Source organism: Loxodonta africana, chromosome 2 (assembly GCF_030014295.1).
Source record: "Loxodonta africana isolate mLoxAfr1 chromosome 2, mLoxAfr1.hap2, whole genome shotgun sequence".
Classification (NCBI taxonomy): Eukaryota; Metazoa; Chordata; class Mammalia; order Proboscidea; family Elephantidae; genus Loxodonta; species Loxodonta africana.
In genome coordinates this window covers 121900785-121927802 of record NC_087343.1, presented here as the reverse complement: position 1 = coordinate 121927802, position 27018 = coordinate 121900785, and the positions used below count along the sequence as shown (strand labels likewise).

The 27018-nt window shown below is 40.5% G+C and overlaps 1 protein-coding gene across 9 annotated transcripts in view; it reads right to left on the bottom strand.

Annotated features, from left to right (window-relative positions):
• Positions 1-23296, bottom strand: part of APC (APC regulator of WNT signaling pathway) — a 159397-nt gene extending 136101 nt beyond the window's left edge. For 5 of the 9 annotated variants that reach the window (XM_064274918.1, XM_064274938.1, XM_003405008.4 and 2 more), the window contains exon 1: positions 22982-23095. Coding sequence is in view for 3 of the 9 variants with exons in the window: in XM_064274955.1 (XP_064131025.1) it covers positions 22982-23146 (165 nt within the window). In the remaining 6 variants the exon portion in view is untranslated. Of the gene's footprint in view, positions 1-14947; positions 15592-22981 lie in introns of those variants that run through there. The other 4 variants (XM_064274955.1, XM_064274965.1, XM_064274974.1 and 1 more) reach the window with 2 other exon arrangements.
• Between the last annotated feature and the right edge of the window lie 3722 nt (positions 23297-27018).

The following is a 27018-nucleotide window of genomic DNA, read 5'->3' as shown; positions in this document are numbered from 1 at the left end:
CCCTAGACACTACTCACCAAAGTAGGATATAGAACATTTTCTTTATGAACTATGTTATGGCAGTTGACCTAGACGTCCCCCCAGATCATGGTCCCCAGCCCACAGCCCCAGTACCTCGGTCCCTCAAGGTATTTGGATGTGTCTAGGAAGTTTCTATGACTTTGCCTTGGTCAAGAAAAACCCAATTTTAATTGATGTTAAAAACAAAATCTGGTGTACACAAAAGAATACAGAGATAAAAATGGCATTTACTCATTTTATTAGAGCCATAAACCAAATCCTTGGGTCAAAAGACACTTATTCTCATGCCAATGCCCTAAACTTTTTACCTTGGATAAGAAAATATAAACACTTTTTCAGGCACAGCGGTTAAGTACTTGACCACTAACCAAAAGGTTGGTGGTTTGAACCTACACAGCGGCTGTGCAGGAGAAAAGCCTGGCAATCTGTTCCTGTAAAGATTACAAAATAGAAAACCCTATGAGGCACAGTTCCACTCTGTCACATGGGGTCTGAGTCAGGATTGATTCGACAGCACCTGACAATAACAACATACCTATATACCACCTGAAGATAGTACTGTAGCTTAATACTACACCGTTTTCTTCCTTTTTGAATGCCTTCCTTTTCTCTTGCTTTATGCTAAATTTTAACATATAACACAAATTATAACTATAAAATTATTTCACTTCTGGGTGTCTGATAAATGTTTCCTATTATAAGCTAGTCAAAATTTATTATAAAGGAAAGTGGGAAAAAAATCTACCTATCATTATTACTGGACTGTGTCAATCAAATCAGAAGCTTCTGGGTCATTTGGACTACTACCTCAATAGTGCCTAATAAATAGATTCATATTAAGGATTAGGAGAATGGGTCACCTAATAAAAGAGTTCATCATGAATATTTAATATTATGTTCTAAGAGGGAAGAAGAAACAAACAAACCCCACAAGTCTGTTGCTGTCGAGTTGATTCCGACCCATAGCAACCCTATAGGACAGAGTACAACTGCCCCACAGGGTTTCAAGGACCAGCTGGCAGGCTTAACTGCCAACCTTTAGGTTAACAGCCAAGTTTTTAACCACTGTGCCACCAGTGCTCCACATGGGGACAGAAAGGAAAATCAAAGCAACCTAATGAATATAATCCCTCTTTCAACACAGATTGTTTTTGAAATTAGACCTCATATTTATTGTGTAAGTCTTTTAAACTTTCTTTGCCAAGTCCTCCAAGATCAGTTAGAATTATCTTAAGTGACAGATGCCTTTATAGAAACAAAAAGATAGATTTCTTAAGAATTGGATGAAATTCCATTTCATATTCAGATACTTTTCCCAACAGACAACAGCACTCAATAAGCATCTTGGTACTAAACCAGTCTGTATCTCCTATACATCATGATAAAGACATTTTGCTAATTGTTTCCCAAAATGGTCCAATATTTAACTCAAACAAATAATTAGATCTGTTCAATAAAACACTTGAGATTTCCATAGAAAAGGGACCTTTTTGATACATGTTCCATAAAATAGCAAACACAATGTTCTTTAACAACAAAAAAAAAAAACCTTCTATACAGTGATAAGACAACTTGGTTGAATTTGTCAAGTTATTTTACAGAAATAATCTATATGAAATCATATTTTCCTAGAGGCTATAAAGGTTGATTTTTTCCCCCTTCTTTTGAAGTAGTTTTTTGTCTAACACTACTGATATTTCTAAGAATACTAACCCAGCCCAGTGCCGTCGTCGCTTTCGACTCATAGCCACCCTATAAGACAGAGTAGAACTGCCCCACAGAGTTTCTGAGGAGCGCCTGGCGGATTCAAACTGCTCTAAAAATACTATGCTGCTTGAAATGTTAAAGGAAAAAAAAAAACTTAAGAAATTTAACACTGATCTCCTCTGGGGAGCAGAATGGAGTGGCACTTTTTTTACTGTTTGAATTTTTAACAGTGGACCTGTATTACCTCTATGTTAATAAAAAACAGCATTTTATTTGTCAAAAAATAATCCATAATTGCCAGCTACTGTAAAAATCCTTTAAGAATAGTGTTTTCCACCTTTCATAGCACTCGATCAATAACAAAGTTCAAGCTCATTAGTATTAAATGTTAGGTGCTTTATGATCTGGGCCCACGTCATCTCTCCAACCTCACCCATGGCCACCCAACTACTCCAGCTGTACTCCAACCACTTGGACTCCTGTGCACTCCCCAACTCATTGTACTTACTATTTCATCCATGGGAAAGTTTTCACCCCCACTTTTTCACCAAGCTAATGCTGACCCATTTTTTAGGACTCAGCTTAAAAGGTATCTCCCAAAAGCCTTCTCAAACTCCCTTAGTGTGATTTAAATTCTGCAACCCCTCCCCCATACGCTTCCAGAGATCCCTGTGCTTATCAGCTACAACAGCATTTATCACACACTTGGTGTTACCTATTTACTTGTTTTTCTCACTAAGCTCCTTGAGGACAAGGCTCTTGTATGTTCATCATTTTATTTCCAACAGCTAGTATTTTGCCTGGCTCAAAGTAGATACTCAAGTATTTGTGGAATAAATAAACCACCTCTCATACTTCAAGACCCAATTCTGTAAAACCGTCTCTGACTATCCCAAGCAGTCAGATGCTTTTTTCTCTATACTCCCACATTATCTGTATAAATCTCTACTAAATAATTACCAACTCAACTTATATCTATTTCCTCCCATTAGACTGTGGGCTTCTAAACAATGAGCACTGTCTTCATTTCACAACTATAGAAGCGCTGTGCCAGGTATCTAGGTGAAATTCAACCTTTGTTGAATGAATGAAAAAAGTACACCCATAAAAAGCACAAATTAAAAAAGAACAAGAATAGGATAGCCTGCTCATTTCTTGTTTATTTCTCCATCTTTACTACTAATAAAAGCAGCCCTGGTTACACAGTGGGTAAGTGCTCCACTGCTAACCCAAAGTTCAGCTATTCAAACCCACCAGCAGCTCCACAGAAGAAAGATGTGGCAATCTGCTTCTGTAAAGATTAAAACCAAAACCAAACCAAAACTAGTGCCATTGAGTCGATTCTGACTTATAGCAACCCTACAGGACAGAGTAGAACTGCCCCACAGAGTTTCCAAGGAGCGCCTGGCAGATTCAAACTGCCAACCCTTTGGTCAGCAGCCATAGCACTTAACCACTACACCACCAGGGTTTCCTGTAAAGATTATAGCCTTGGAAACTCTATGGGGCAGTTCTACCCTGTCTTATAGGGTTACTATGACTTGGAATCGCCTTGACAGCACACACCACACTGATAATAAAAGCCCATAAAGCTCTAAAAACATTTTGTGCTTGCTTTAGTGTTTAGGGATAACCAGTTGCCCTTCCAAATCAACTGCAACTTATTCATGGCAACCCCATGTCCGTCAGAGTAGAGCTGTGCTCCACAGGGTTTTCAGTGGCTGGTTTTTCAGAAGCAGATCACCAGGCATTTCTTCTGAGGTGCCTCTGGGTATACTCAAAGCTCCAACCTTTTGGTTAGCAGCAAAGCCCATTAACCATTTGCACCAGGGTCTCCAGGAATAGGGAGTCATTAAAATATTAATTTCCTGGAGAGTTCCTTATCTCCTGACTTCCTGAAACTCTGCTCTCTTTTTCATCCGAATTCTCTTCTCATTTCTAACCATTACTCCCTAGACCCCCCCACAAAACTAGAGCCCTACCAATAGCTTAAAAGCAAGGAAGTCCTACTTTGTCTGGCAAAGAGGAGGGCAGGGACACTACTGGTAAGGTAAGAAGAGAAACTCGTATTACAGGGCAAGAAGGAGAGATGAAACTCTCCTAACACTGTAATATACTATATATGAATGAAGCAGTCTCTTGTGGGTGGGGTGGGGACATATTGAGTACAGTCAACGTTATTTCTACGAGACCATACCAGATGTTCAGATTTTTTAACTACTGGATATTATTCTCTTCATAATCCCCTCTGCCACAAAAGAAAAGCTGAATTTCACCATAACAGCTTTGACATAGCATTTAACATATTATCATAATAGCACAGAAATTTATGTAACCCACAGTCAAGTAGTACACTTAAGACTAATGTGTCAATGAATTAATTAATAAATTCCCTTATAACGTCAAATTCTCCAATAAACATCCTCTTCACCTGTTTACCTTAGTTTGAAATCTGAGGACACCACTTGCAAGGGGAGACTTTTTTCCCTCTCAGATCCCATGTATTTTTAGGGCCAAGAGATAGGAATGGTGGGATGTTGGAGGGGTGGTGGGGGATGTTCTTGCATCCAATTATCACTTACTTCCAGACCACTTCTCCGACTTCTTTAAAAACCCAAGCTCTTTTGACACACTATTCAACTATGCACCTGTTATTCCCCCATCACTCTTCTTCACCTTGATGTTGCTCTTCTGCACTCTTAGTCTGTCATTACAAAGTCTTTATGGATTACCCATCTACCACTCTGGCTTCTTAGATCCTTAACCTCTTCACCTCCAACTACCTGCACCAACTCTAAAATCTCAATAACCAGTATTCCTGTCTCTAATTCATACCTCCTAGTTCACTTTACTATCTTCAAATGCAACATTCTTTTGCCTCGTTGAGCTCTCCAGTCCAATGTTCTCATCATTATTTATTACTTCCATTTTTATTTTCCTCTTTAGACAACAGCAATAACCACTACCTTTCAGACACTCAACCCACTCACTCCTCACTTCCTCTATTGTATTTTCGTGTTAAACTGCAACTCTGGTTGAACTGAACCATTCCACTTTTGCATGCTTATACCAGGGCAGCTTATTATGTAGGAGGGGGAAAATCGGTAACAGCGTTGGCTGGTTTCACTTTAAATTCATGACTATAAACATCAAAGGAGATTCAACACTGCCTAGTGGGACTGCCATGTTTCCTAGAAAGTCTGCTTTCCCAACGAGTTAGCTTCTTCATAACTTTCTCCTCTCCTCAGGCCTTAACATGCCTATTTCCTCTGCCCCTGCCTCTCGGAATTGAATACATACTTCACTAAGAATACAGAAGCCATCAGTCAGAAACTTCCTCATACTTCTACCAAACGACACACCTGCCTCTCTCCTATTAAAATGAAAAAAGCATTCCTGCTCCTACTAAAGGTCAATATCGCACTTGTGCAATGGATCCCAACTACTCTCATCTTTTTGAGAAGTTTTCTCCTTTCGTTAGACCCTCTCTCTCCTGCAAAATGAATTTCTCCTCTTCTACTGGATCATTCTCCTGAACACACAACCATCCTCTAATATCACTCATCTTTACAAATCCCTCTCTTGGCCTTATATGCCCCACTACGTATGGCCTCATTTCTCTGCTCTACTTTCACAGTAAAACTCCTTGATCTAGTGTCCTTCATTTTCTGTCTCTACTCTCTCACTTCTAATTGACTCTTTGACCCACCTTAATCCAAAATAATTCCCTGAAGCTCAACTGTCAAGATCACCATAAGGCCAAATTCCATTGTCCTCATCTTAAACAACCTATTTAGTAATATCAGACAAAGCTAATCACTGTCTTCTAGGTGAAAGAGGCTTTTTCCTTTTGCTTCCATGACACAGTCTCCTGGTTTTCCTCCTCCCTCTAATTTCCTTTAATAGCTCTGCCTCTAAAAGATGGAGTGCTTCAAGGCTTGTTCTAGAAGGGTCCTCTCTTTGTTTATTTCATCTAGTTCCTTGGCTTTCAATATCATCTGTATGAGGCTAAGGAATCCTGGAGGTACAATGATTAAGAGTTCAACAGCTAACCAAAAGATCAGTGGTTACAACCCACCAGCAGCTCCAGGAGAAAAGACCCGGCAATTTGCTCCTGTAAAGATTAAAAGCATTAAAGCTAAAACCACTGCCACTGAGTTGATTCTGACTGATGGTGACACTATAGGACAGACTGGAACTGCCCTATAGGTTTTCCAAGGCTGTAACCTTTACAGGAGCAGACTGCCATATCTTTCTCCCATGGAGTAGGCTGGCGGGTTCAAACCACCGACCTGTGGTTAGCAGCCAAGCACTGAACTGCTGTACCACCATGGCTCCTTCCCATCAAGATTACAACCTAGGAAACCCTACGGGGCAGTTCTACTCTGTCACGTAAGGTTGCTATGAGTTGGAATCAACTCTACCATACACTACAGCAACAAATATGAGGCTAAATCTCAAATTTATGTCTCATCCTATCCCTCGTCTTTGAATATTCAACTATCTGATATTTCACTTGGATACCTAAGGAATACATTTCATACTAAAGAGAACACCTGATTGACAATTCTCTTTGTCCCACCTCCCCTCAGAATTAGATGTTTCACATCCTTAATCCTCTAAAGGTTACTCTGAAACATAGTACATAGGCAATTCCTTTGTTTCATCTTACAGTGGCAGCCTTATTCTTTCACGCTATTTTAGCAGCATGAATATTCCTGCACCTTAAATTGCTACAGATTATAGTCGGAATTCATTATTTTGTGAATGGAAGATATCCTGTATCCACTGAGATTTGTGAATGACACCCAGATCCAATGACCAGACTAAAGTAGTAACATTTACAGACACAGAGGTAGCCAGATTTTGTCAAAGTGCTATAGCCAGAGGATGTAGACTACAATTATCTAACATTGATATCTTTAGACATTTCCAGTTTATTTACATTTTATTCTTATCGGACTTCAAACATTAGAAAATAAATCACTGCAAATAAGGTTAGCAACCAAACAAGCATTTTCCTGAGCAGTGCATAAATAATAGACAGGTGTTTAGCATTTTGGATGCCTTAGGCCTTTTTGCATAAATTTACCTTGCGATTACCACCAACATCAAAAACAAGAATTCTGATTCAACCCTTACTTAAGTGAGAGGGTGCTGGAGTTGGAGGGTACGGTAAGCATGGTTGCTAACCTTACATGACAGAGTAGAACTGCCCCATAGGGTTTCCTAGGCTGTAACCTTGATGGGAAGGAGCCACAGTGGTGCAGCAGTTAACTGCTTGGCTGCTAACCAAAGGTCACTGGTTTGAACCCACCAGCCCACTCCATGGGACAGCGATGTGGCTCAATGATATTTAAGTTCTAGTATTCAAATCTTTTTATCATGCCCTCCCATGCTGAATAGAGCTGACCTGTGTGACCAATAATATTGTAGGAGGCTAGGTCATAAAAGACATTGCGTCTTCCAGCTTTGTCTCCTGAACTCTGGAGGCAGCCACCATGTTGTGCGGACACTCAAGTAACCCTACAGAGAAGCCCACCTGGGGCCAAAACCAGCACCAACTTGACAGGCATGTGAGTGAGCAAGTGATCTCGAAAGCGGTTCCTCTAACCTCAGTAAAGTCTTAAGGTGACTGTAGCCCTAGTGAACATCTTGACTGCACCTTCATGAGAGACTCCAAATCAGAACTGTCCAGGTAAGCTACTCACAAAATATAACAAATGTTTCCTGTTATCTTAAGCCACCGAGTTTTGGAGTAATTTGTGATGTTGCAATAGATAACAAAATCAGATTTTGGTGCTAGAGGGAGAAGACTTTGTCACTTTCAAATGCGAAGGTGCTACTAAGTAAACAGTGACAATAAAGTTTGTTTTCTTTTTATTATAAATGCAATACGCATAGCTTGAGACATTTAGCATAGCAGACTAATCATGAAATATTCTTCCTATGTTTGGAAGAAGCCAGAGACTGACTTTTCTAGTTTCCCTTGGTGGTAGGATTACAGGCATGTGAATTCGGCTCTACCCATCAGATGTATCTCTTTGTGACTTCAGGCACAACAGAGAATCTCCTTAAAAGTGCCTGCAGAAAAGTCTAATTTCCAGAGGCAACTCCTTTAGCAGAAGTCCTAAGGGTGGCATTTTCTACGTGCACTTTGCTCATGTACATTCTCAACTTGATCCCTACATATATTTGATTTGCCAGCATACCTTAAAACATAAGCCCTGTTCCCAGCTTTTCTTTGCAACATTTAACCACCTAGCATTTATATAATACAGCACCTATTTGAGTCAGTTTAGGCAATTTCAAAGTTCGCCACTTCAGAGCATTTAAAAGGTTTTCAAATGGAGTGCATGCGTAGTCATATCTTTTTGGTTTTCAATGTGGTTCGAGTCACTTTGCTATTTTTGATTTCTGGGGTATCAAGGTTACAGGCTTTCTTTGCACACTCTGATCACTATCATTACTTTTGTTATTACTTAAAGCCATTATAAACAATGAAAGAGCTAAATTAAAGTAGAAATATTCTAAGAAAATTTCAGTGCAACGCAGTATTTGAGTTCTGAACTGGACGACAGAGAATAGAAACCGGATTAGGAGTGACTAGTATATCTAACAGCCTGCTCAAGAGACACTATAAAAGTTGCTAACGTAGCAGCAACCAAGCAAAATTATCCAGATTCTCTCGCCATACTCTGGTCATCCACAATGGAAATGTCACATAACCATCTGCTGTGTGGCTAGTAAATGAGCTACCCTATTCAGATTTTTCCAAATTATCCTTAATCATGGGACCACTTCTGTTAAACCCCAAGCCAGTGGGATTTCTATACTGAAATATCAGCTGGTCCGATTTAAATAGAAAGCTAGTTATTCTCTTTTATTATCTGCTTTATAGTTTTTGAAATAAAAAATTGTTCTCGAGCTTGAATGACAGTTACTATGATTTAAAACTCTTAAGTATGTCATGTTCCTGAATGCTAATCTTTGATAAAAGCACAAATAAGACTACCATAATAATACATACTTTCGCTCACCTAAAGAACATCCACAGTAATGTTCGTGAAATTTTGGGTTTCTGTGTACTGTAGTTTGAAAGGATAGAAAAGAAACTAGTAACAATGACTGCCTCTAGGGAGGGGATGTGGGTGGCTGAGGGACAGGGACAGGAGATTTATTTTTATTTCATACATGCTCTCCTAGATTTTTTGAAGTGTGTACTACATGAATATATTTGCTCAAAGAATTAATATTTTTACGTCTGTTCTCTTGACAAAGCTCCATTTTTTATGTTTAAGATGGGAGAGGTCTTTAACAACTTTAGTATTAATCCAGAGCCATGCTTGTAGCCATGGTCATGAAATACTTCATGTACTAACTACTCAATGGGAAGCTAATTTGCTTTGTAAACTTTCACCTAAAGCACAATTAAAAAAAAAAGAAAGAAAGAAAAACCATGCTTATTACTTTTTCTAGCCTACCAAATAAGACATTATCTCAGTATCTTATTAGTGGCTACATTTAAGTCCAAGGCCAAAAGCAAGTGTACAACTCTGGAAAACAACCAAGATGATATGACAAGAAACAATCTGACTTTAGTAACGTAATAGCAGAATATGATTACATTGATTATATATATGCACACATACATATATATTAGTTTTAGAAAAGTAGTCTGAAATAGTTGCTCCCTCCATCAGTTCAGAAAATAATTTTTAAACACGATTAAAATTAGCATGTCGTAGACATACAAGAGCAAAGGCCTTGAATCCATGTTCCTCTTTCTACTGAACCAAAGTCAACTATTTCTGATTTTAAAAACTGAGTATATCTTTAACTGAGATTTCTTGCTATACCAGCGGTTGGTCCTTATTATCAATAAAAACTGTCTAAACTGGACAAACATATTAAGGATATGTGTGCTAGATATGAAAAAAGTCATGCAAAATACCCTAACTAAATGATGACTATAGTTAACGTACGGAGTCCCTGGGTTGTGCAAACAGGTAACGTGCTCGGCTACTGACTGAAAGGTTGGAGGTCTGAGTCCACCCAGAGGCACCCAGAAGAAAGGTCTAGTGATCTACTTCTGAAAAATCAGCCATTGAAAACCCTATGGAGCACAGTTCTACTGATACACATGGGGTCACCATGAGTCGAAGTCAACTGGTTTTACAGGTAACATAAGTAATAAAACCAGAAGCCTCCACTACTAGGTTTGCAGAGGGCCTGCAGCAATTCAATAAGAGCCAACTAAAAATCAAATAAAAGATTTTAATTGGCAACTCAGTAAAACAGATGAATCTGAGGTAAAATAAACAACAATCAAATGCAAGAATTTACTTTTTCACACATATAAAGTGGTATACCAAAACACTGGCTAAAGAAGATGAAAAGGAAGCCTTTCCCATTCAGGTATTCTTTACAATTCCTTACATTTAATGTTTTGTTAAGAAACTTTTTATGGTTCAAATTCAGTCTTCAAGGTCCTAATAAAAATATTTAATTAGCAGGCTGTCGTCTGATTTGAGATGCAAACCTTCTGTCAAAGACCTAATTCTACCTTAAATAAGAATCTCATTAGTCCACTATAGATCAATGGGAAAAATCACATGTGGCAACTCATCATAAAACATTAAGCTGTAAAAAAAAATCTTACCAATATGTAGTTCCAAAAGACAGCATGTAAATCCTCTGAAAGTGAAGCAATAACTAGATTTTAAAGCTGACATAATACATTTCATTGGTATGATACAACTGACTTTTCCCTCATTTTATGTTTGGTTTTTGAGTAAGCACTGGATTTCTCTCAAAATTCAAAACTTAGTTTCAACTGAGACCAAACTCAATAATTTGTTAGACTGTATGTGAGTGTTTACTTTGGTTCGACCAAATATACACAATAAAGTAAATTTATTGATTTTGCCAGTGTGACATTTTTCCCAACCTGTGTTTTCATAACTGATAGCTTGTATCTGCTTCAAGTGCTGTTAATATGTAAACTGATATTTGTTAGAGAAGGCAAAAGGAAAAAACTTTTATGTCAGGACTAAGGAACCACCTAAGAAATGCCACTGAAATATTAAAGATATCAAAGAGTCTCTGAAATGAAACTATGACAACAATGACAGATGAAATAATGACTAGAATGAGAACAGCAGAATGTCACAGGCCTAACTGAAAAGAGGTACTAAAATCAAGTTCTAATGAACATGGAAGAATACAATAGGGAAAATGTGTGTTAAAGTTGTGAGTCAAGCAGTGCAACTTTTTGGAAGCAAGAAATAATAAGCATACTGACTAAATATGCTAAATGTTATCACAGTAGAATACTATCATTCATCCATTGCTGAGCTGCTTTACAGCTATTACTGAAGTAAAAATCTTCAGAAAGTATATAGAGAGCCCAACTCAGGAACAGCATTGATACCGACAAATGCTGAGATTAAATGCTGAGATTGATTCACATATGAATTTAATCAAAGACAGAAATCAAACACTAGACTCGTGAATTTAATTTAGGAAGTATAAAGTTAATTGTATTTATAATGAATATATGAATAATCAAGATGCATTAATATTTTACCAGATCTTAATAATTACTGCCAAATCATTATCTTAGCTACCCAGTATAGCTAATATTATCACAGCTGAAATGAACCTCAAGAAACTACAAAGAGGGAGAGTTCTGAATTTTGGTCCAAGTCACATTCCCTGGGGCTCTGTTTTCACATGTTTAAAATGGAGGCTGGGCAGGATGGAGGTGCACATGCAAGACTTAATGATATCTACAGTCTCTCCCAGTTCTAAAATTCTAGGTTCACCTCATTTCACCATTCAGCTTATCCTTAAGTCTTTTAAAGCCAAATGAGCAAGCCTAAAACAAAGATTTAAGCTAGCAGGAAAGTGAAGGAACTATAATTTAATAATAATCTGCAATTTTAGTGTTTTCTTTGAGCAGAAAAAAAAAAAAGAAACAAATATAAGAATTCTAAGTTTCCTTTCAAGAGAACTGGTGTTGTATTTTGTTGATGCATTAATTTACCCAAAAAAGTTATGGATGGCACTTTATGCTAACAGCTGTAACTATCGTCAAGTCAAATGTCTCTAAAATAAGAATATACTAATTTAAAGTTTCAACACCCCTCCTCCACTGCAGAAGAATGTCAATTTATGTAAAGGCTGTAGTTTGGTTTGCCTAGTAGGATTTCTAATCTGTGTTTGACCTCTATATTTAAGAGATTTAGTCTCAGAATTCAAATGCAAATTATACATATATTATTTTATATAGATATAGGTAAAAGAGCCAAAAGATCAGATTCTTTCTCTGAGGTATACAAAAAAAAATTTTTTAATCACAAAATCTACATGGTACATAATTTAAGAGACTTGCCACAGTATTACTGGGAATGAACCCCCAACACCACTTCCAACAAACACTAAAGGATGAATTTGTTCGCACTTCTTGGCTTGGTGCGCTCTCTCTCCCACTTCAAAAATGTTCCCGTTCTCTTTGCTTACAGGAAGGACAATTTCTATCCCAATGCACTAACCAAATATTACAAGTTGTGCTGACATCTCCAGTCAAAATATCACCTGCCCCCTTCCCTTGGAGTTTTGCAAAGTAATAAGAACTAATCCTTTCATCATACCTATTCAATCTGTACGCTGAACAAATAATACAAGAAACTGGACTATGTGAAGAAGAACAGGGCATCAGGATTGGAGAAAGACTCATTAACAACCTGCATTATGCAGATGACACAACCTTGCCTGCTTAAAGTGAAGAGGACTTGAAGCACTTACTGATGAAGATCAAAGACCACCGCCTTCGGGATGGATTACACCTCAACACAAAGAAAACAAAAATCCTCACAACTGGACCAATGAGCAACATCGTGATAAACGGGGAAAAGACTGAAGTTGTCAAGGATTTCATTTTACTTGGATCCACAATCAACATCCATGGAAGCAATCAAAAGACGCACTGCCTTGGGCAAATCTGCTGCAAAGGACCTCTTTAAGTGTAGAAAAGCAAAGACATCACCTTGAAGACTAGGGTGCACCTAACGCAAGTGTTGTATTTTCAATCACATCATATGCATGTGAAAGCTGGAATATGAGTAAGGAAGACTGAAGAACTGACGCCTTTGAATTGTGGTGTTGGTGAAGAATACTGAATATACCAGGGACTGCCAAAAGAATGAACAAATCTGTCTAGGAAGAAGTACAACCAGAATGCTCCTTGGAAGCAAGGATGGTGAGACCGTGTCTTACATACTTTTGGACATCTTATCAGGAGGTATCAGTCCCTGGAGAAGGACATCTTGCTTGGTACAGGGTCATGGGAAAAGAGGAAGACCTTCAACTAGATGGACTGACACAGTGGCTGCAACAATGGTTCAAGTGTAAGAACTGTAAGGATGGCGCAAGACCTGGCAATGTTTCATTCTGTGGTACTTAGGGTCACCACGAGTCAGAACCAACTCAATGGCACCTAACAACAACAACAAAGTATTAAAAGGCAACCAAAGTTTAATGTTTACCTTTCCCAAGTATTTCATTTTACCATAAAAGGGGCTTAACACAAAAGAACGGCTAATGTGAAAATGTCAGGGCCTACTTGAACAAGTTGGCACAGTAGTTAATTGTTCAGCTGCTAACCACAAGGTTGGCAGTTCAAATCCACCAGCCACTCCTTGAAAACCCTGTGCAGCAGTTCCACTCTGTCCTTTAGGGTCACTATGAGACAGAATCCACTCAATAACAATGGGTTTGGTTTGGGTTTGGCCTTGAGCAAGTTAGTCAAAGAAATATTTAGATTTCCACTTGTGCAAATAGCAGCCTAGACAATTCAGACCAGTATTCTTCTGAAGACAATTAAAAAATCTACACAGAATATTAAAATCTTATTATAAGCATCAAATAACTATGAACATACTGAGAAATTAATAATGATCTCAAATTCACCAGAAGTCAGGAACCCAGAAAGGTGACCTCAGCTTTTGCTTTTTTGGAGCTTGAAAACAAAGAACCAGCATTTAAGAAGCTGAACTTTTAGTTATCTGTTGCCTGCCTTGCTGAACTGGGGGACAAAAGTCAGAGTCCAGGACCCAAAACGGTGAGTATCCTAGTAAAAACACCTTTGGCTTTGGGCTGAGACTCCAAAGAGGTATATCCTAGGAATTAGAAGGAACTAGGAGGAAACTGTGGACTGAGTCCAGCTTCAAATCATCTAGGTGGCCCAGAAAACTTAGAGGAGAAATTAGGTTAAGATCGTCTCAATCTGCTAGTGCCCTAGGCACTCAGCAATTGCAAACAAAAATCTTCTCTAGAGAAAAATTAACTTCATCTTACACTTCAAATTATTTCTACAACAGACAACAGAATCAGGCCCGCAGAGACTTCACAACATTACAATTATCAGACGTGGACTGAAAAATAACTATGTTTACTACATTCAAGGGGATAAATGTCAAGGTTAAACATTTTCACTTGAAACAGAAAACACTAAAAGTGGCGTGGTAGATGTGAAAAAGAACCAAATAAAAATTCTAATACTAAAAAATAAAATAACCTAAATTAAGAGCTTACAGATGAGCTAGCAACAGACTAGAAATAGCCGATGAAAATGTGAGTTCTGAAGACAGGTCAGAAGAAACTATCTTAGAGGGACAAAAGGAAAGAAAAGAGGGTAAGAGAATAAGGTCCAACATACAGGAAATCTGGGGTGGAAGGGAGAAGTGTGCTGTCACATTATAGGGAGAGCAACTAGGGTCACAGAACAAATGTGTATAAACGTTTGAGAAACTAACTTGAGCTATAAACTTTCACTTAAAGCACAATTAAAAAAAAAAAAAGAATAAGGCCCAACATCCTAAACTGGGGTCCCAAAAGGACAGGAGGGCAAATACTGAACAAAGTCAATGTTTAAAAAGAATAAAGGAGCCCTGGGGGTGCAGTGGTTAAAGCACTTGGCTGCTTACCAAAAGGTGTGCGGTTTGAACCCACCAGCCACTTGCTCCATAGGAGAAAAGATTGGCAGTCTGCTTCCATAAAGATTTACAGCCTTGGAAACCCTATGGGGCAGTTCTATTCTGTCCCATTATAGGGTTGCTATGAATTGGAATCAACTCAATGGCAAGGAGTAATGGGTACTAGCCGAAAGGTTGGCAGTTGGAACCCACCCAGAGGCACCTCTGAAGACAGGTCTCACCATCTGCTTCTTCAAGGTCACAGTCTTGAAAGCTCCACGGAGCAGTTCCATTCTGCACACATGAGGTCACCACAAGTTGGAACTGACTCAACGGCAACAAACATCTTTCTGGTATTCTCTGCTTTCAGTCAAGAGCCATCTGACATCAGGAATGATATCCTTTGTTCAACAACCTCTTCTGAATCCAGCTTTAACTTCTGGTAGTTCCTGTACAGCGGCAGTTGCTTTTGAATTATCTTTAGCAACATTTTGTTAGCACGTGATATTAATGATACTGTTTGATAACTTTCACATTCCGTTTTATCACCTTTCTTTGGAATGGGCACAAAATGTGGATCTCTGTCTTCCAAACTAATTGACATAGACAAGGAAGAGCTTCCAGCATTGCATTCATTTGTTGAAGCATCTCGGTTGGAATTCCTGAAGCCTTGTTTTTCATCAAATTCAGTATACCCTGAATTTCGTCTTTCATTAATAGCAGTTCTTGATCATATACTACCTCCTGAAATGGATGTCAGCCAATTCTTTTTGGTACAGCGATTTTGTGTATTTCTTCCATCTTTTAATGCTTCCAAAGTCACTCAATTTTTTGCCCACTGAATCCTTCAATAATGCAACTCTAGGCGCTTGACTTTTCTCTCCAATTCTTTCAGCTTGAGAAATGCCAATCACAGTCCTGGAGGTTAAAAGTCCAAATCAGGGTCTCAGCCATGTCAATCCCTTGTCAGTATCCCTGGGTATTTCTTGGTTCCTTGGCCATCATCACATGGCATCTGCATTCCCCCATGTGTGCATGTGTCTGTGTCTAATCTGCTCTTTCTATAACTCAGAAATAATTAGATTTAGAATCCACCCTACTCGAGTATGATCTAATTAACATAACAAAGAAAACCCTATTTCCAGACAGGATTATATGTTGTTGTGAGCTGCCTGTGAGTTAGCCCCTGACTCATGGTGATACCATGTGTTAGGATTTCAACACATATTTTGGGAGGAAACAATTTAATCCTTAACAAAGACCTTCTCAAAAAACCTTTCCCTTACTAACCTACCTAAAGTAACATTCCTGTTATCCCCTGAATCTATTCTGTTTCACTTCAAAGCATACATACTAACTGATATTATTTGTAGGTGTCTGTATTTGTACAATGTTAACTGACTGTCTCCCCCACTAAAATTTAAATTCAAAAAAAGTAGAGACTGTTTTGGTCACCACTGTAGCCACACTATCTACATATACTAGATTCTCAAAAATACTTGCTGAATGAATGAATGATGGCAATTGCTGTTAGTTTTGTCCAGTGAGAAAATACATAACAAAAACACTACTAGATTCAGAAAGGCTTGCAAATGAGTTCATACTCTATTAATCACAAAAGGCATCACATATATGCTCTGGTGGTAGAGAATATACATAATTCAGGGTTCAATAACATCTGCTGAAAGAATGAGGCCTTCTTATTTCTCTGCCCCTCCCCAGAATGTCCCTCCCAGTGTTAGGTACAGAATCATTTACTAATTCTTTCCATACACAATTACTGTTATACATTTAGCAGACAATATTCCAGACACTAAAAACACAGAGATAATTAAGTCAAGCTAAATAATGTATGGAGTCCCTGGGTGGTGCCAACAATTAATGCACTCAGATGTTAACTAAATGGTTGGAGGTTCAAGTCCACTCAAAAGGGTCTCGGAAGAAAGGCCTGGTGATCTCCTTCTGAAATAGCAGCCACTGAAAACCTTATGGAACCCACTTCTACTCTGCCACCACCTGCAGGGCAGGGTGTTCGGCCTCAGGCTCCCATGACGGTGCGCCTCTCCTGCGTGCGCAGGCGCCGCACAGGGTCCTCAGGCGGCCACTGGCGGCTGGTGGTGCACCAAGCGCTGCCCCCAACAGCGAGCGGAAAGCCAGAAGCACCAGCCGCCCCCGGAGCTTGCGCTGGAGGCTCACCGCTGCTCTGCACTGCATGGCGGGCTTGGCCAACCAGCACACCGGGGACTTGGCGGCCGCCTACACACCCAATAGTGAGGAGCCTTTCGCTCTGGACTTGTCAACCGCCAGGGGCCACAGAGAGAAAGGCTATAGCATCCTGAACACTGTGACCCTCTTGCCTTTCTGGCTTTCTCCAAGTGTTTTCCCTGATCGGCTTAGGGGGAGGGTGTGGGCTAGTTCCTAACTATGGGTTGTACATAGCCAGACAAGTTGTACGTTAACTGGAGGTCTGTAACCGGGGACTGCCTGTACGCAACAAATATTTGCAAAATCATATACTAAAGACATCCTCTACTCTACTTGTGAAATGAGGTTATTAAGTCTGAAAGTGCTGCAGTAATTTGCTACCATGAGATAAGCTAGCCTGAGAATGATGCCAAAACAACGGGAATGACAGGGCAGAATGAATCACAGAGAAATTCAGAGAACTCCTTGATTTCATGTGACCTGCTGGATGAAGCCTTTGCTGAAGTTCAACTATAAGATCTAATCATTTCCTTTATTAAGCCAGGTTAAATTTGGTTTTCTGTCACTTGCAATGTAATACAGGTGAATCTCAGTGAAGTCTCTCAAAAAGACAAAACATATACCTACTTCAGTATATAGGGGTACTAATGGCATTTTTGAAGGGATAAATCTTTGTTTTGTGGTACTGTCCCAGGCATTATAGGATGCTTAGCACACCTGGCCTCTGTCCATTGTCAGGAGAACCTCACTGTCACTGTAACAACCAGAAATGCCTCCATGTATTTAGAAATGCCTCCCACCTCCAAGGTGAACCACAAATCTACTTCATAATAACTGTTATATATACCTATTTTTCACAGTGGCTTCACCAGGTGTGCTTAAATATACTTAACATCAACCTTAAAAGAACTGGGATACACCACTGAAATAATTTTACATAATGATAATTTATGTAATAATTTTTGTATAATAATCCATTTTTAACCAGTCATCTACAACTATCTAAATGTTTGGCCAAAATCCTATGTATAGCTTACACCAACTCTTGGGGTTAGCAGTGCTTTAAGTTTGCTACTACTATCTAAAAAGTCTTATTTATTTAAACTTAGTTCTCCATATAATATTATAGAGGTACGTCTCTGACAAAATGAACAAATCTGTCTTGGAAGAAGTACAATCAGTATGCTCCTTAGAAGCAAGGATGGTGAGACTACGTCTTACATACTTTGAACATGTTGTCAGGAGGATCAGTCCTTGAAGAAGGACATCACACTTTGTAAAATAGAGGGTCGGTGAAAAAGAGGAAGATCCTCAACAAGATGGACTGACACAATGGCTGTAAAAATGGGCCCCAAGCATAGCAATGATTGTGAGGATGGCGCAGGACCAGGCAGAGTATCGTTCTTTTGTGCACAGGGTCTCTATGAGTTGGAATCGACTTGTGGCACCTAACAACATGTCATTGACATTGTTGGTTACCTTCCCTTTAGCCATTCAACGTTATTTTCTTCCTAGACTGAAATGCCAGATGTTGATTTTCCCAGCCCCTTTGCAACTAGGGCATGGGTATGCCGGGATGGACATCTGATACGGTGCTCCCGGGAAAGGTTTTCCTCCCTAATCAGGAGATGAGAGGCCAAACTTGCTCTTGACCTTGGCAGCTGTTTGAGAATGCGATGCCTAGAGCAGAAAGAGCCATTTGCAAGCATAAAGGGAGAAGCTTGATGACATCGCTGTGCAGCTAAACTGACTAACCATGGAATCCTCTAACTCTGGGCTTCTTATGTGAAATATTGTTCAAAGCACTGTTACTTGGGTATCATGAAACTTGGGGTCTAACTGATAAAAGATGTATTCAAGGCCTAGCAACTGATTGAAAATGGGAGAAGAACCAAGATGACTGTAAGATTTCATGACTAGGTGGTTCAAAGAAAGGTTGTTAGCTAAAGGTTGTTCCAGAGAGGGAGGAACACACATACACATCTGTACATGTAGGTATACTAAGTAGACAGAGATAAAATTGATTCCATTTGTATGAGTTAAGCTTATGGGTGTACAGCTAAGATAAACAGCAAACAATGGAACTGGGAAGTTGAATTACAGAATTATGAAACATTAACACAGAAATGATGACTTAAATCATTTTAAAAAGGATAAAATCACTAAGAGAACACAGCGAAAAGCACATAGAACTTTGACTACAGTAGGTATCTCCCCAGGATCCATTCAACCACCACCCTTACCTCATTGTGTTACAGCCCTCATTTTAGACGGGATGTTTCCTACTAGACAGGCCATTTAGACTAATTGCTCTTGATAAAAATACTGTTACAGGTTTGACAGGATGATCTTTTATATCTGTCCAATCGGTAAAGCTTAGGAATTTTGGGAAAAGTAAATGGGGAAGGCTATAGCCTGAACATTGCTGGTAGTCATGGGAAGCCAGTCTGAGCTGAATGAAGCCCAAAACAGTAAGGACAAAGTTGAGAGACAGCAGAAAAATGGAACCTTGATCCTGATGACATAAACCTCTGAACAAGCCACTCTTTAAGCCAATTCTACCTACACACTTGCCAATTTACATGGCCACTACATTCCTTGTTTTTAAATCCAGTTTGTATCCTAATCGATATAGACAACAGGTATGTTTAAGAGGAAGAACAAAGCCAAGGCAGTGCAGGAAACGGTGAAGAAACTTTCAGAAAAGTAGGAGAATCAAGAAGTACAACGTAAAAGAAACAAAAGGAGAGTATATTCCACAAAAGGCCTAAGGAAGCCAAGGATGACAAAGTAAAGGCCAGTGGACTTAGTAATCAGGAAGATAGAGGTGACTTTTAAAGTAACAATTTCAGGGGCAAAATAGTAAAGGAAGTCTCAGTGCAAAGATGAGGAAAGCTTGTATTTACTATGAACCCTATAATGTAGCAAATATTTGGATGGACACTTAATGTGTGTTAATTATCACCCTGACAGGTAAGTATAAGGACTCCCTGGGTGGTGCAAATGGCAGGTCTGAGTGCACCCAAGGGCACTTCCAAAAAAAAAAATGTTCTGGCAATAAACTTCTGAAAAATTAGCCATTGAAAACCCTATGGAGTACAATTCTACTCTGACACACATGGGGCTGCCAGGAGTTGGAATCAACTCAAGTGTAACTGGTTTGTTTTGGAGTTATTTTGTATATGTAAAAGGGATGTTACTGAAATAGGATATTAAGTATAACATCCTATTTTACAGATACAAAATAGACACTGAGTAGTAATTTGGTTTTAACAGACTACACGCCCAGATCTATCTGACTCAAAAGTCAATATTGTTGCTACTATACCAGGCTCCTGGGATAAAAGAATGAGATTTTAAGGAAAAGAATAAAAACGCAGTGGGAGAGTAGGCTCAAGATTCAGAATTGACTTTTTTTGACTTGCTCAGTACACCATGCTTGTATTCAGATGCATGGAGAAGATGCAAGCATGTACACAGGCTAGTCAGAGAGATATTGAAAGAGAAGGACCAGAAGTGATAATGGACAGCTATGGAGAAAGAGGGAGGGCAAAGGATGATCATGGGTACCTGTGGAGGGGTTTGGTTATTCTCTGAAATATGAGTAAATAAAGAGATGATACTAACATGGGAAAGAGAAAACTAGAGGGAGTATATCCCAGACAGTTGAGACTTTTCTCAGAAAAGAAAGAGATTATTTGCTATAAAAGCCTTTTAGGAAATGAAACAAAAAGGTACACAATCAATACTAAAGACCCAACTCAGAGTGGAGGGCACCAACTCGTGGTATCAAAACAACCAATCTCCTTACATAACTGTCTCTTGCATCCCTCAGGATTTCATTAGCTGACAAAGCTAATGATGAGGCTTATTCAGATTTAGGGACTAAAAAGGTAGGTATACAGAATGTGAAGCATTCTAGGGCATCAATACCCAGTTGCTGTCAGAAAGGATTCTGACTCATGGAGACCACGTGTGTGTCAGAGCAGAACTGCTCTCCACAGGGTTTTCAATGGCTGATTTTTTCAGGAGTAGATTGTCTGGACTTTCTTCCAAGGCAGCAGCTGGTGGACCTGAACCTCCAACCTTTGGTTAGCAACTGAGCTCATTAACTGTTTGCATGACCCAGGGACAGTGGCATCAATAAGTGCTTAGTAAGAATAGATAACTATGGGGTACTGGTTGCATAGGGAGCAGATGAAATCAGCAGTAGGCTAGTGGGTTGAGTGAAAAAGGGAGACAAAGGGGGGGTTCATAAAGAGGAGAGAGAAACGGGTTCTATAAAATTTGAAGAGTGAGAGTTTTAAGGACAGTTTCTGGTCAGACATGTTTTTTTGACACAATGTTTCAAACTGTATTTCCAGGAGCAGAGAGCCATTTATTAGGGGTCATCAGCCTCTACGTCTCTACTGTCCCTTCAGACCAAAGTCACAGAATTGAGAGACAACTTTTTTTTTTTTTTTAAGCTCTAAAAGCATGCAGTCCTTAGTTATAAAAAAGTGAAGGTCAGCAATAAACAGATGAATGAACTAGCCTATACATGGATCAAACATAAATCATCCCCCTCCTTTAAAACTGAACAGTTACATCTCTTGGTTTAAAAAATTAATTAGGAGTTCAAAAGTCAACACCGAAGGGCAGGGGGAAGAGTATGTGCCATGAGGCAGAATGAAAAGTAAACAATCTGTCAAGGCAATCACAACCCATAAGTAAGGACATGACTCCAGGAGGGCAGGAATAGTTTGTGCTTAGTAACTTTGCAGAACATCTAAAACTGCTTCAAGTAAATGGTTTTGCTCAATTTAGTGTTAATAAAAAATGCCCACCCATTTGCAATCCCACTTTTACACTTTGGGGGATCTTGACATTACCCAAATACAGCAAATGATGGGAGACTCAGCCATGGCAACTTCCTCTACTACCACCTCAATCCTAAAGTTTGCACTTACAAACTCTGGCAAAGCATATTATTTAGAGCAGTCTCTCATATCAGTAATTCTGATTACTCCAGTAGTAAAGATGGGGAGAACTGAGACTGGTACAAGCCTAAATTTTATAGAAAACACCAAGTACTATAAGAATTATTAGGCAGTAGCAACAATAGAGAATCCAAGAAATTTCAGAAGTTTTGAGTGTAAAAAGCCTTTCTCCATTTTAGTCCTTTCTAAATAAAACAAAGGGCTTGCACAATACAGGATTCTAAAGCTTCAATGTGCAATTTACATTAACGTTGAATAAAAGAATAAATCACTCATCCCTTCTTGTGCCACTGCATGGTAAGTTAGTTACATTTAAAAGGCCTTATTTTCAAAAAGGAACATAATGCTTTCCAATTTTCACTAGATATAGAAAACTCACATCGGCTTATCAAATGTTCAGAGACCAAAGATTTACTATAGCCAGGAAAAATTAACTTAGGTTGATTACTTGTCATCAAGAGCACCACTCCTTTACTTTGCAGGAATTCCGTGGACCAAGGAGTCAAACTCTGCCAAACCATCCCAGGCTCCTGGGGACTTGATTCCCCTATCAAGGGGAAGGAAATTCACTCACCTGTGGATAAGCCCTTTCTTTGTAACTCTGTAACTGTAAACCAGACTATCTGGTAATCTTTCCAGGCAGAGAGTTAATAACTTTAAAGATTTTATTGCAGTAAAATATAATAAAACATTGGCCAACCATTTTTATGTGTACAATGCAGTGACAAGAGTGAATAACTTTTAAAGGAAACGAGAGTAAAAACAAGGAAGAGCGAGAGGCGACTAAAATAGGAGGGGCGGATGACCCACCCATCGACCACGAACCGGGACTTGCAGGGGTGAAGCTTCATCAGGAGCCAGGAAAGGTGCGGAGAGCGTAGCGACCCCCACCACCGTGTGAGAATGGAAGGCTTGCAAAGCCAGGGGGGCAACTGGAGGCCTGAAAGAGGACGCAGGGTGGGGAGGGGGTGGGACATGGAGACAAGTGAGTCGCGGAGTCGGGCCGAGCACGACTGGGGTCCAGAGCAGCGACAGGGCAAAGCCGAGAACGCCTGCTGGGCGAGGAGACCCAATGCTTGCAGCCTCACTCACCTGCCAGACGTTTACCCCGCGGCTAGAGGCACTGGCGCTGCTTGGGCGTTTCGTCTCCTGCGGGACACAGCCCCTGCCGCCGCCGGAGCTCCAGGAGCCGAGAGCCGAGGGTGGAAAAGAAGCGGGCAAAGCGGCGACCGGACCTGAGCCCACGTTGGTGTGCATAGGAGGCGCTGGGGGCCCGGGAAGGCAACTCCGTGCCTCACCTTCTTCACCGGCAGCCTACAGCGCTTCCCGGGAACAGCATCGCGCCAGCCTCGGCCTGCTGCCCCCGGGCCTTCGCCCGCAGCTCCCCCCAGCAGCGGCCCGGTTTCCGGCGGCCTCACCCCGCCCCCTAGCTACTTGGCCTCCGCCATCTTGTAGGAGGCGGGAAGAATACAATACGCATGCGTGAATGAGATTGCCGGCACACTGTCCCCGCAAAGAAGGGACTAGTGCGCAGGCGCGTTGGCTCCTGCTCGCAGACGGCAGGTACTTGCTTTGCGGTCATGCTTCGGGAGCTCAGTCTCCGAGTTTCCGGAGCTTTTCCTGAGCTGTGCTGCAGCGAAACTGATAGACCGTTCAGCTCGTCCTCTGTTCACTTATTCTGCACGCGTCTATCGAACACCTACTGTATGCCAAACCCCAAGCCCTGGGTTAGGCACTGATAATACAAAGATGGATAAAACTGGCTCCCATAATCTAGTGAAGAAGACGTACATGAACGAGTAATTATCCAAGTTACCGTTTTGTAACTGCACCACCACTACCCCGCTACCTCTCTGACCCTCCCCCAACACACACACACACACACACACACACAACGTATGTATTTTATTCAAAACACCGTATCCGGGAAGTCCTCCCTGTCTGTTTCACACCATATGATCAGTTTTTTGCCTTATATTACATTCCCAGCTTCATTTCGTATAACAATAATTCAACAAATACTGAGTTCCTAATCGACTCGACGGCACTGGGTTTGGATTATATGCTAAGTACTGTTTCGGGCTCCAGGTTTAGAGCAATAAGGAACTTACATTCTAGTGGGAAAGAATAGACAATAAAAGACTACAACAAATAAAATAACTTTTGATAGAGATAAGGACTAGGAAGAGACCAAACCATGGAAAAATGATGGAGAAATGAAGGGAGTTGATTAGAGGTCTCTCTGCAGATGTGACATTTGAGCTGTGGCCTGAAGGAACCAGAAGGGGCCAGGATCCAAGGGAATATGAGAGGCAGAGCCTTCCAGACAGGAGAACAGCAAAAGCAGAAGCCCAAAACGAGAACGGGAGTCCCTGGGTAGTACAAATGGCTAACGTGTTTGGCTGCTAATCAGAAGTCTGAACCTTCAAGTCCACCTAGGGGCACCTCTGAAGAAAGAGCTAGTGATCTACTTCTGAAAAGTCAGCCGTTGAAAACCCTATGGAACACAATTCTACTCCGTGACACACGTGGGATCACCCCGAGTTGGAAAAGACTTGATGGGAACTGGTTTGGAGGTGAGAATGAGCCTGACATGTAAGAGGAATAGAAAAAATGGGATGGGTGGAGAGTGGGAGGAGATGAGGCCCCAGGGAGGCATGAGCCAAATCAGGTAGGGCCTTGAGACCACGGAGTCCCTCTGCCTTGTTGACACTGCGCAGTGTTGTTCAAACACTTCTGAAACTCCTGACTGCCTCACTAATTTGCACATGCTGTTTGGGCTGCCTGGAGATGCTTCCTCTTGTTCTTCATATGCCTAGCTTCTTGTCATCCCTCGGATTTTAGTTTAAACGTCTCCTCAGGCAGGCTATCCTTCTGAGGTAGGACCGCCTCCTGCCCACTCCGTTATTCTCTGTCATTGCATTTGATCATTTTTTTCATGTCACTCAACATAGGTTTTAACTGTATGCTTATTGTTTCGTTGCCTTCTCACCACTAAGCTGTGAGCTTCTTAAGGGAGGGAAGATTTTGGTGAACAATGATTACGTAGTGCCTAGCAGCATGCCAAGGAGCCCTGGAGGCACAGTGGTTAAGTGCTTGGCTGCTAACCATAAAGGTCGGTGGTTCGAACGCAGCTCTGCGCCATGGGAGACAGTTGTGACAATCTGCTTTCCTAAAGATTACAGCCTTGGAAACCATAAGGGGCAGTTCTACTCTGCCCTGTAGGGTCACTGGGAGTTGGAATTGACTCAACAGCCACGGGTTTGTTTTTTTGGATTTTTCGCAGCATGCCAGACACAGGTGGCCACTCAACAAATGTTTGTTGAATTAACGAATGCAGAAGTTTGTCATTTTCTATGAATGTGTTTCTTCAACTAGCTTATAAATAGGAACCTTGGAGAGAGAGTGAGACAGAGAATGCGAGGGAGAAGGGTGGATGATGGTAGGGCAGTGGGCAGAGATTGTATTGCATATGATTGCAGGAAGGAGAAGGAAGGCTTTAATTTTATGGAGCACCAATTACATGTGCTGTGCATTATGCTAGATACATAACCCTCACCACAGCCCTACTGGATAGTTATCCTCATTTTTATACATAGGAAAATGCACAGGGATTAACTCACTTGCCCAGATTTCACACATTTAAGTGGTGGTGCTGACCCTAAAGCCCATGCTCTTCTCATTTGGAGAAACTGGATTTAAAGACTGGCTTCTTTGGTGATTAGACTTTGTGCATTAGCAATCTTTCACTAGAGATTTCAGCTACTGCCATTTAAAAATCTTAATCATATTACTATTCTTGCATAAGACCTCAACAAAAGACCTGATTGGAAACTGCTGGAATTCTTTTCTTTCGAACTGGAGTGAGCTTATTTTACTGTTTTCCTTTTTTTAAGTCTGTATTTCTTTTTAGCAATAACTTAGGTACATTTTCATCACAGGAAAAAAAGGAATATCATCAAAATGGGTGCATATCCTCAATGCCAGCTGCATCCCCTTGGTTAGACTTCTTTACTGTATGGAAATCTCTCTCTCCCAGGTCTCAGATGATACCTTAGACACTAAAGACAGTCTTCTGGCAAAGAGTGACAGGCTCACCACAGCAATTACTTCTCCCATTTACTTGTCAGAACCATGAACTCTCATTTCCCTCAGGATAGCTGGGGAAAACTGCCAGAAGGATGGGGTTGCTGTTTTGTTTCCAGGGCTATTCAATCTTGATATGAGGGAGGTGATGCACTAAAACTCATGGTAACATACTCTTGTCAACTGTTATGGATTGAATTATGTTCACCAAAAATATGTGTATCAGTTTGGCTAGGCCATGATTCCCAGTATTATGTGATTGTCCACCATTTTGTTATCTGATACGATTTTCCTATGTTTCGTAAATCGTGCCTCTGTGATGTTAATGAGGTGGGATCACTGGCAGTTATGTTAATGAGGCAGGATTCAATCTACAAGATCAGGTTGTGTCTTAAATCAATCTCTCTTCAGATGACTGCCCTAACAGGGAACACAACAGAGAACCCCTGAGGGAGCAGGAGAACAGTGGGATGTAGACCCCAAATTCTCATAAAAAGACTAGACTTAATGGTCTGACTGTGACTAGAAGGACCCTGGTGGTCATGGTCCCCAGATCTTCTGTTAGCCCAAGACAGGAACCATTCCCAAAGCCAACTCTCCAGACAGGGATTGGATTGGACAATGGGATAGAAAGTGATACTGGTGAAAAATGAGCTTCTTGGATCAAGTAGACACATGAGACTATGTTGGCACCTCCTGCCTGGAGGGGAGATGAGAGGGCAGAGGGGGTTAGAAGCTGGCTAAATGGACATGAAAAGAGAGAGTGAAGGGAAGGAGTATGCTGTCTCATTAGGGGGAGAGCAATTAGGAGTATATAGCAAGGTGTGTATAAATTTTTGTATGACAGACTGACTTGATTTGTAAACTTTCACTTAATGCACAATAAGAATTAAAAAAAATCAATCACTCTTCAAATATAAAATAGAGGAGCAAGTTGAGAGACAAGGAGACCTCATACCACCAAGAAACAAGAGTCGGGAATAACATGTCCTTTGGACCCAGGGCTCTTGACCAGAAGCTACCTTACCAGGATGATTGATGAC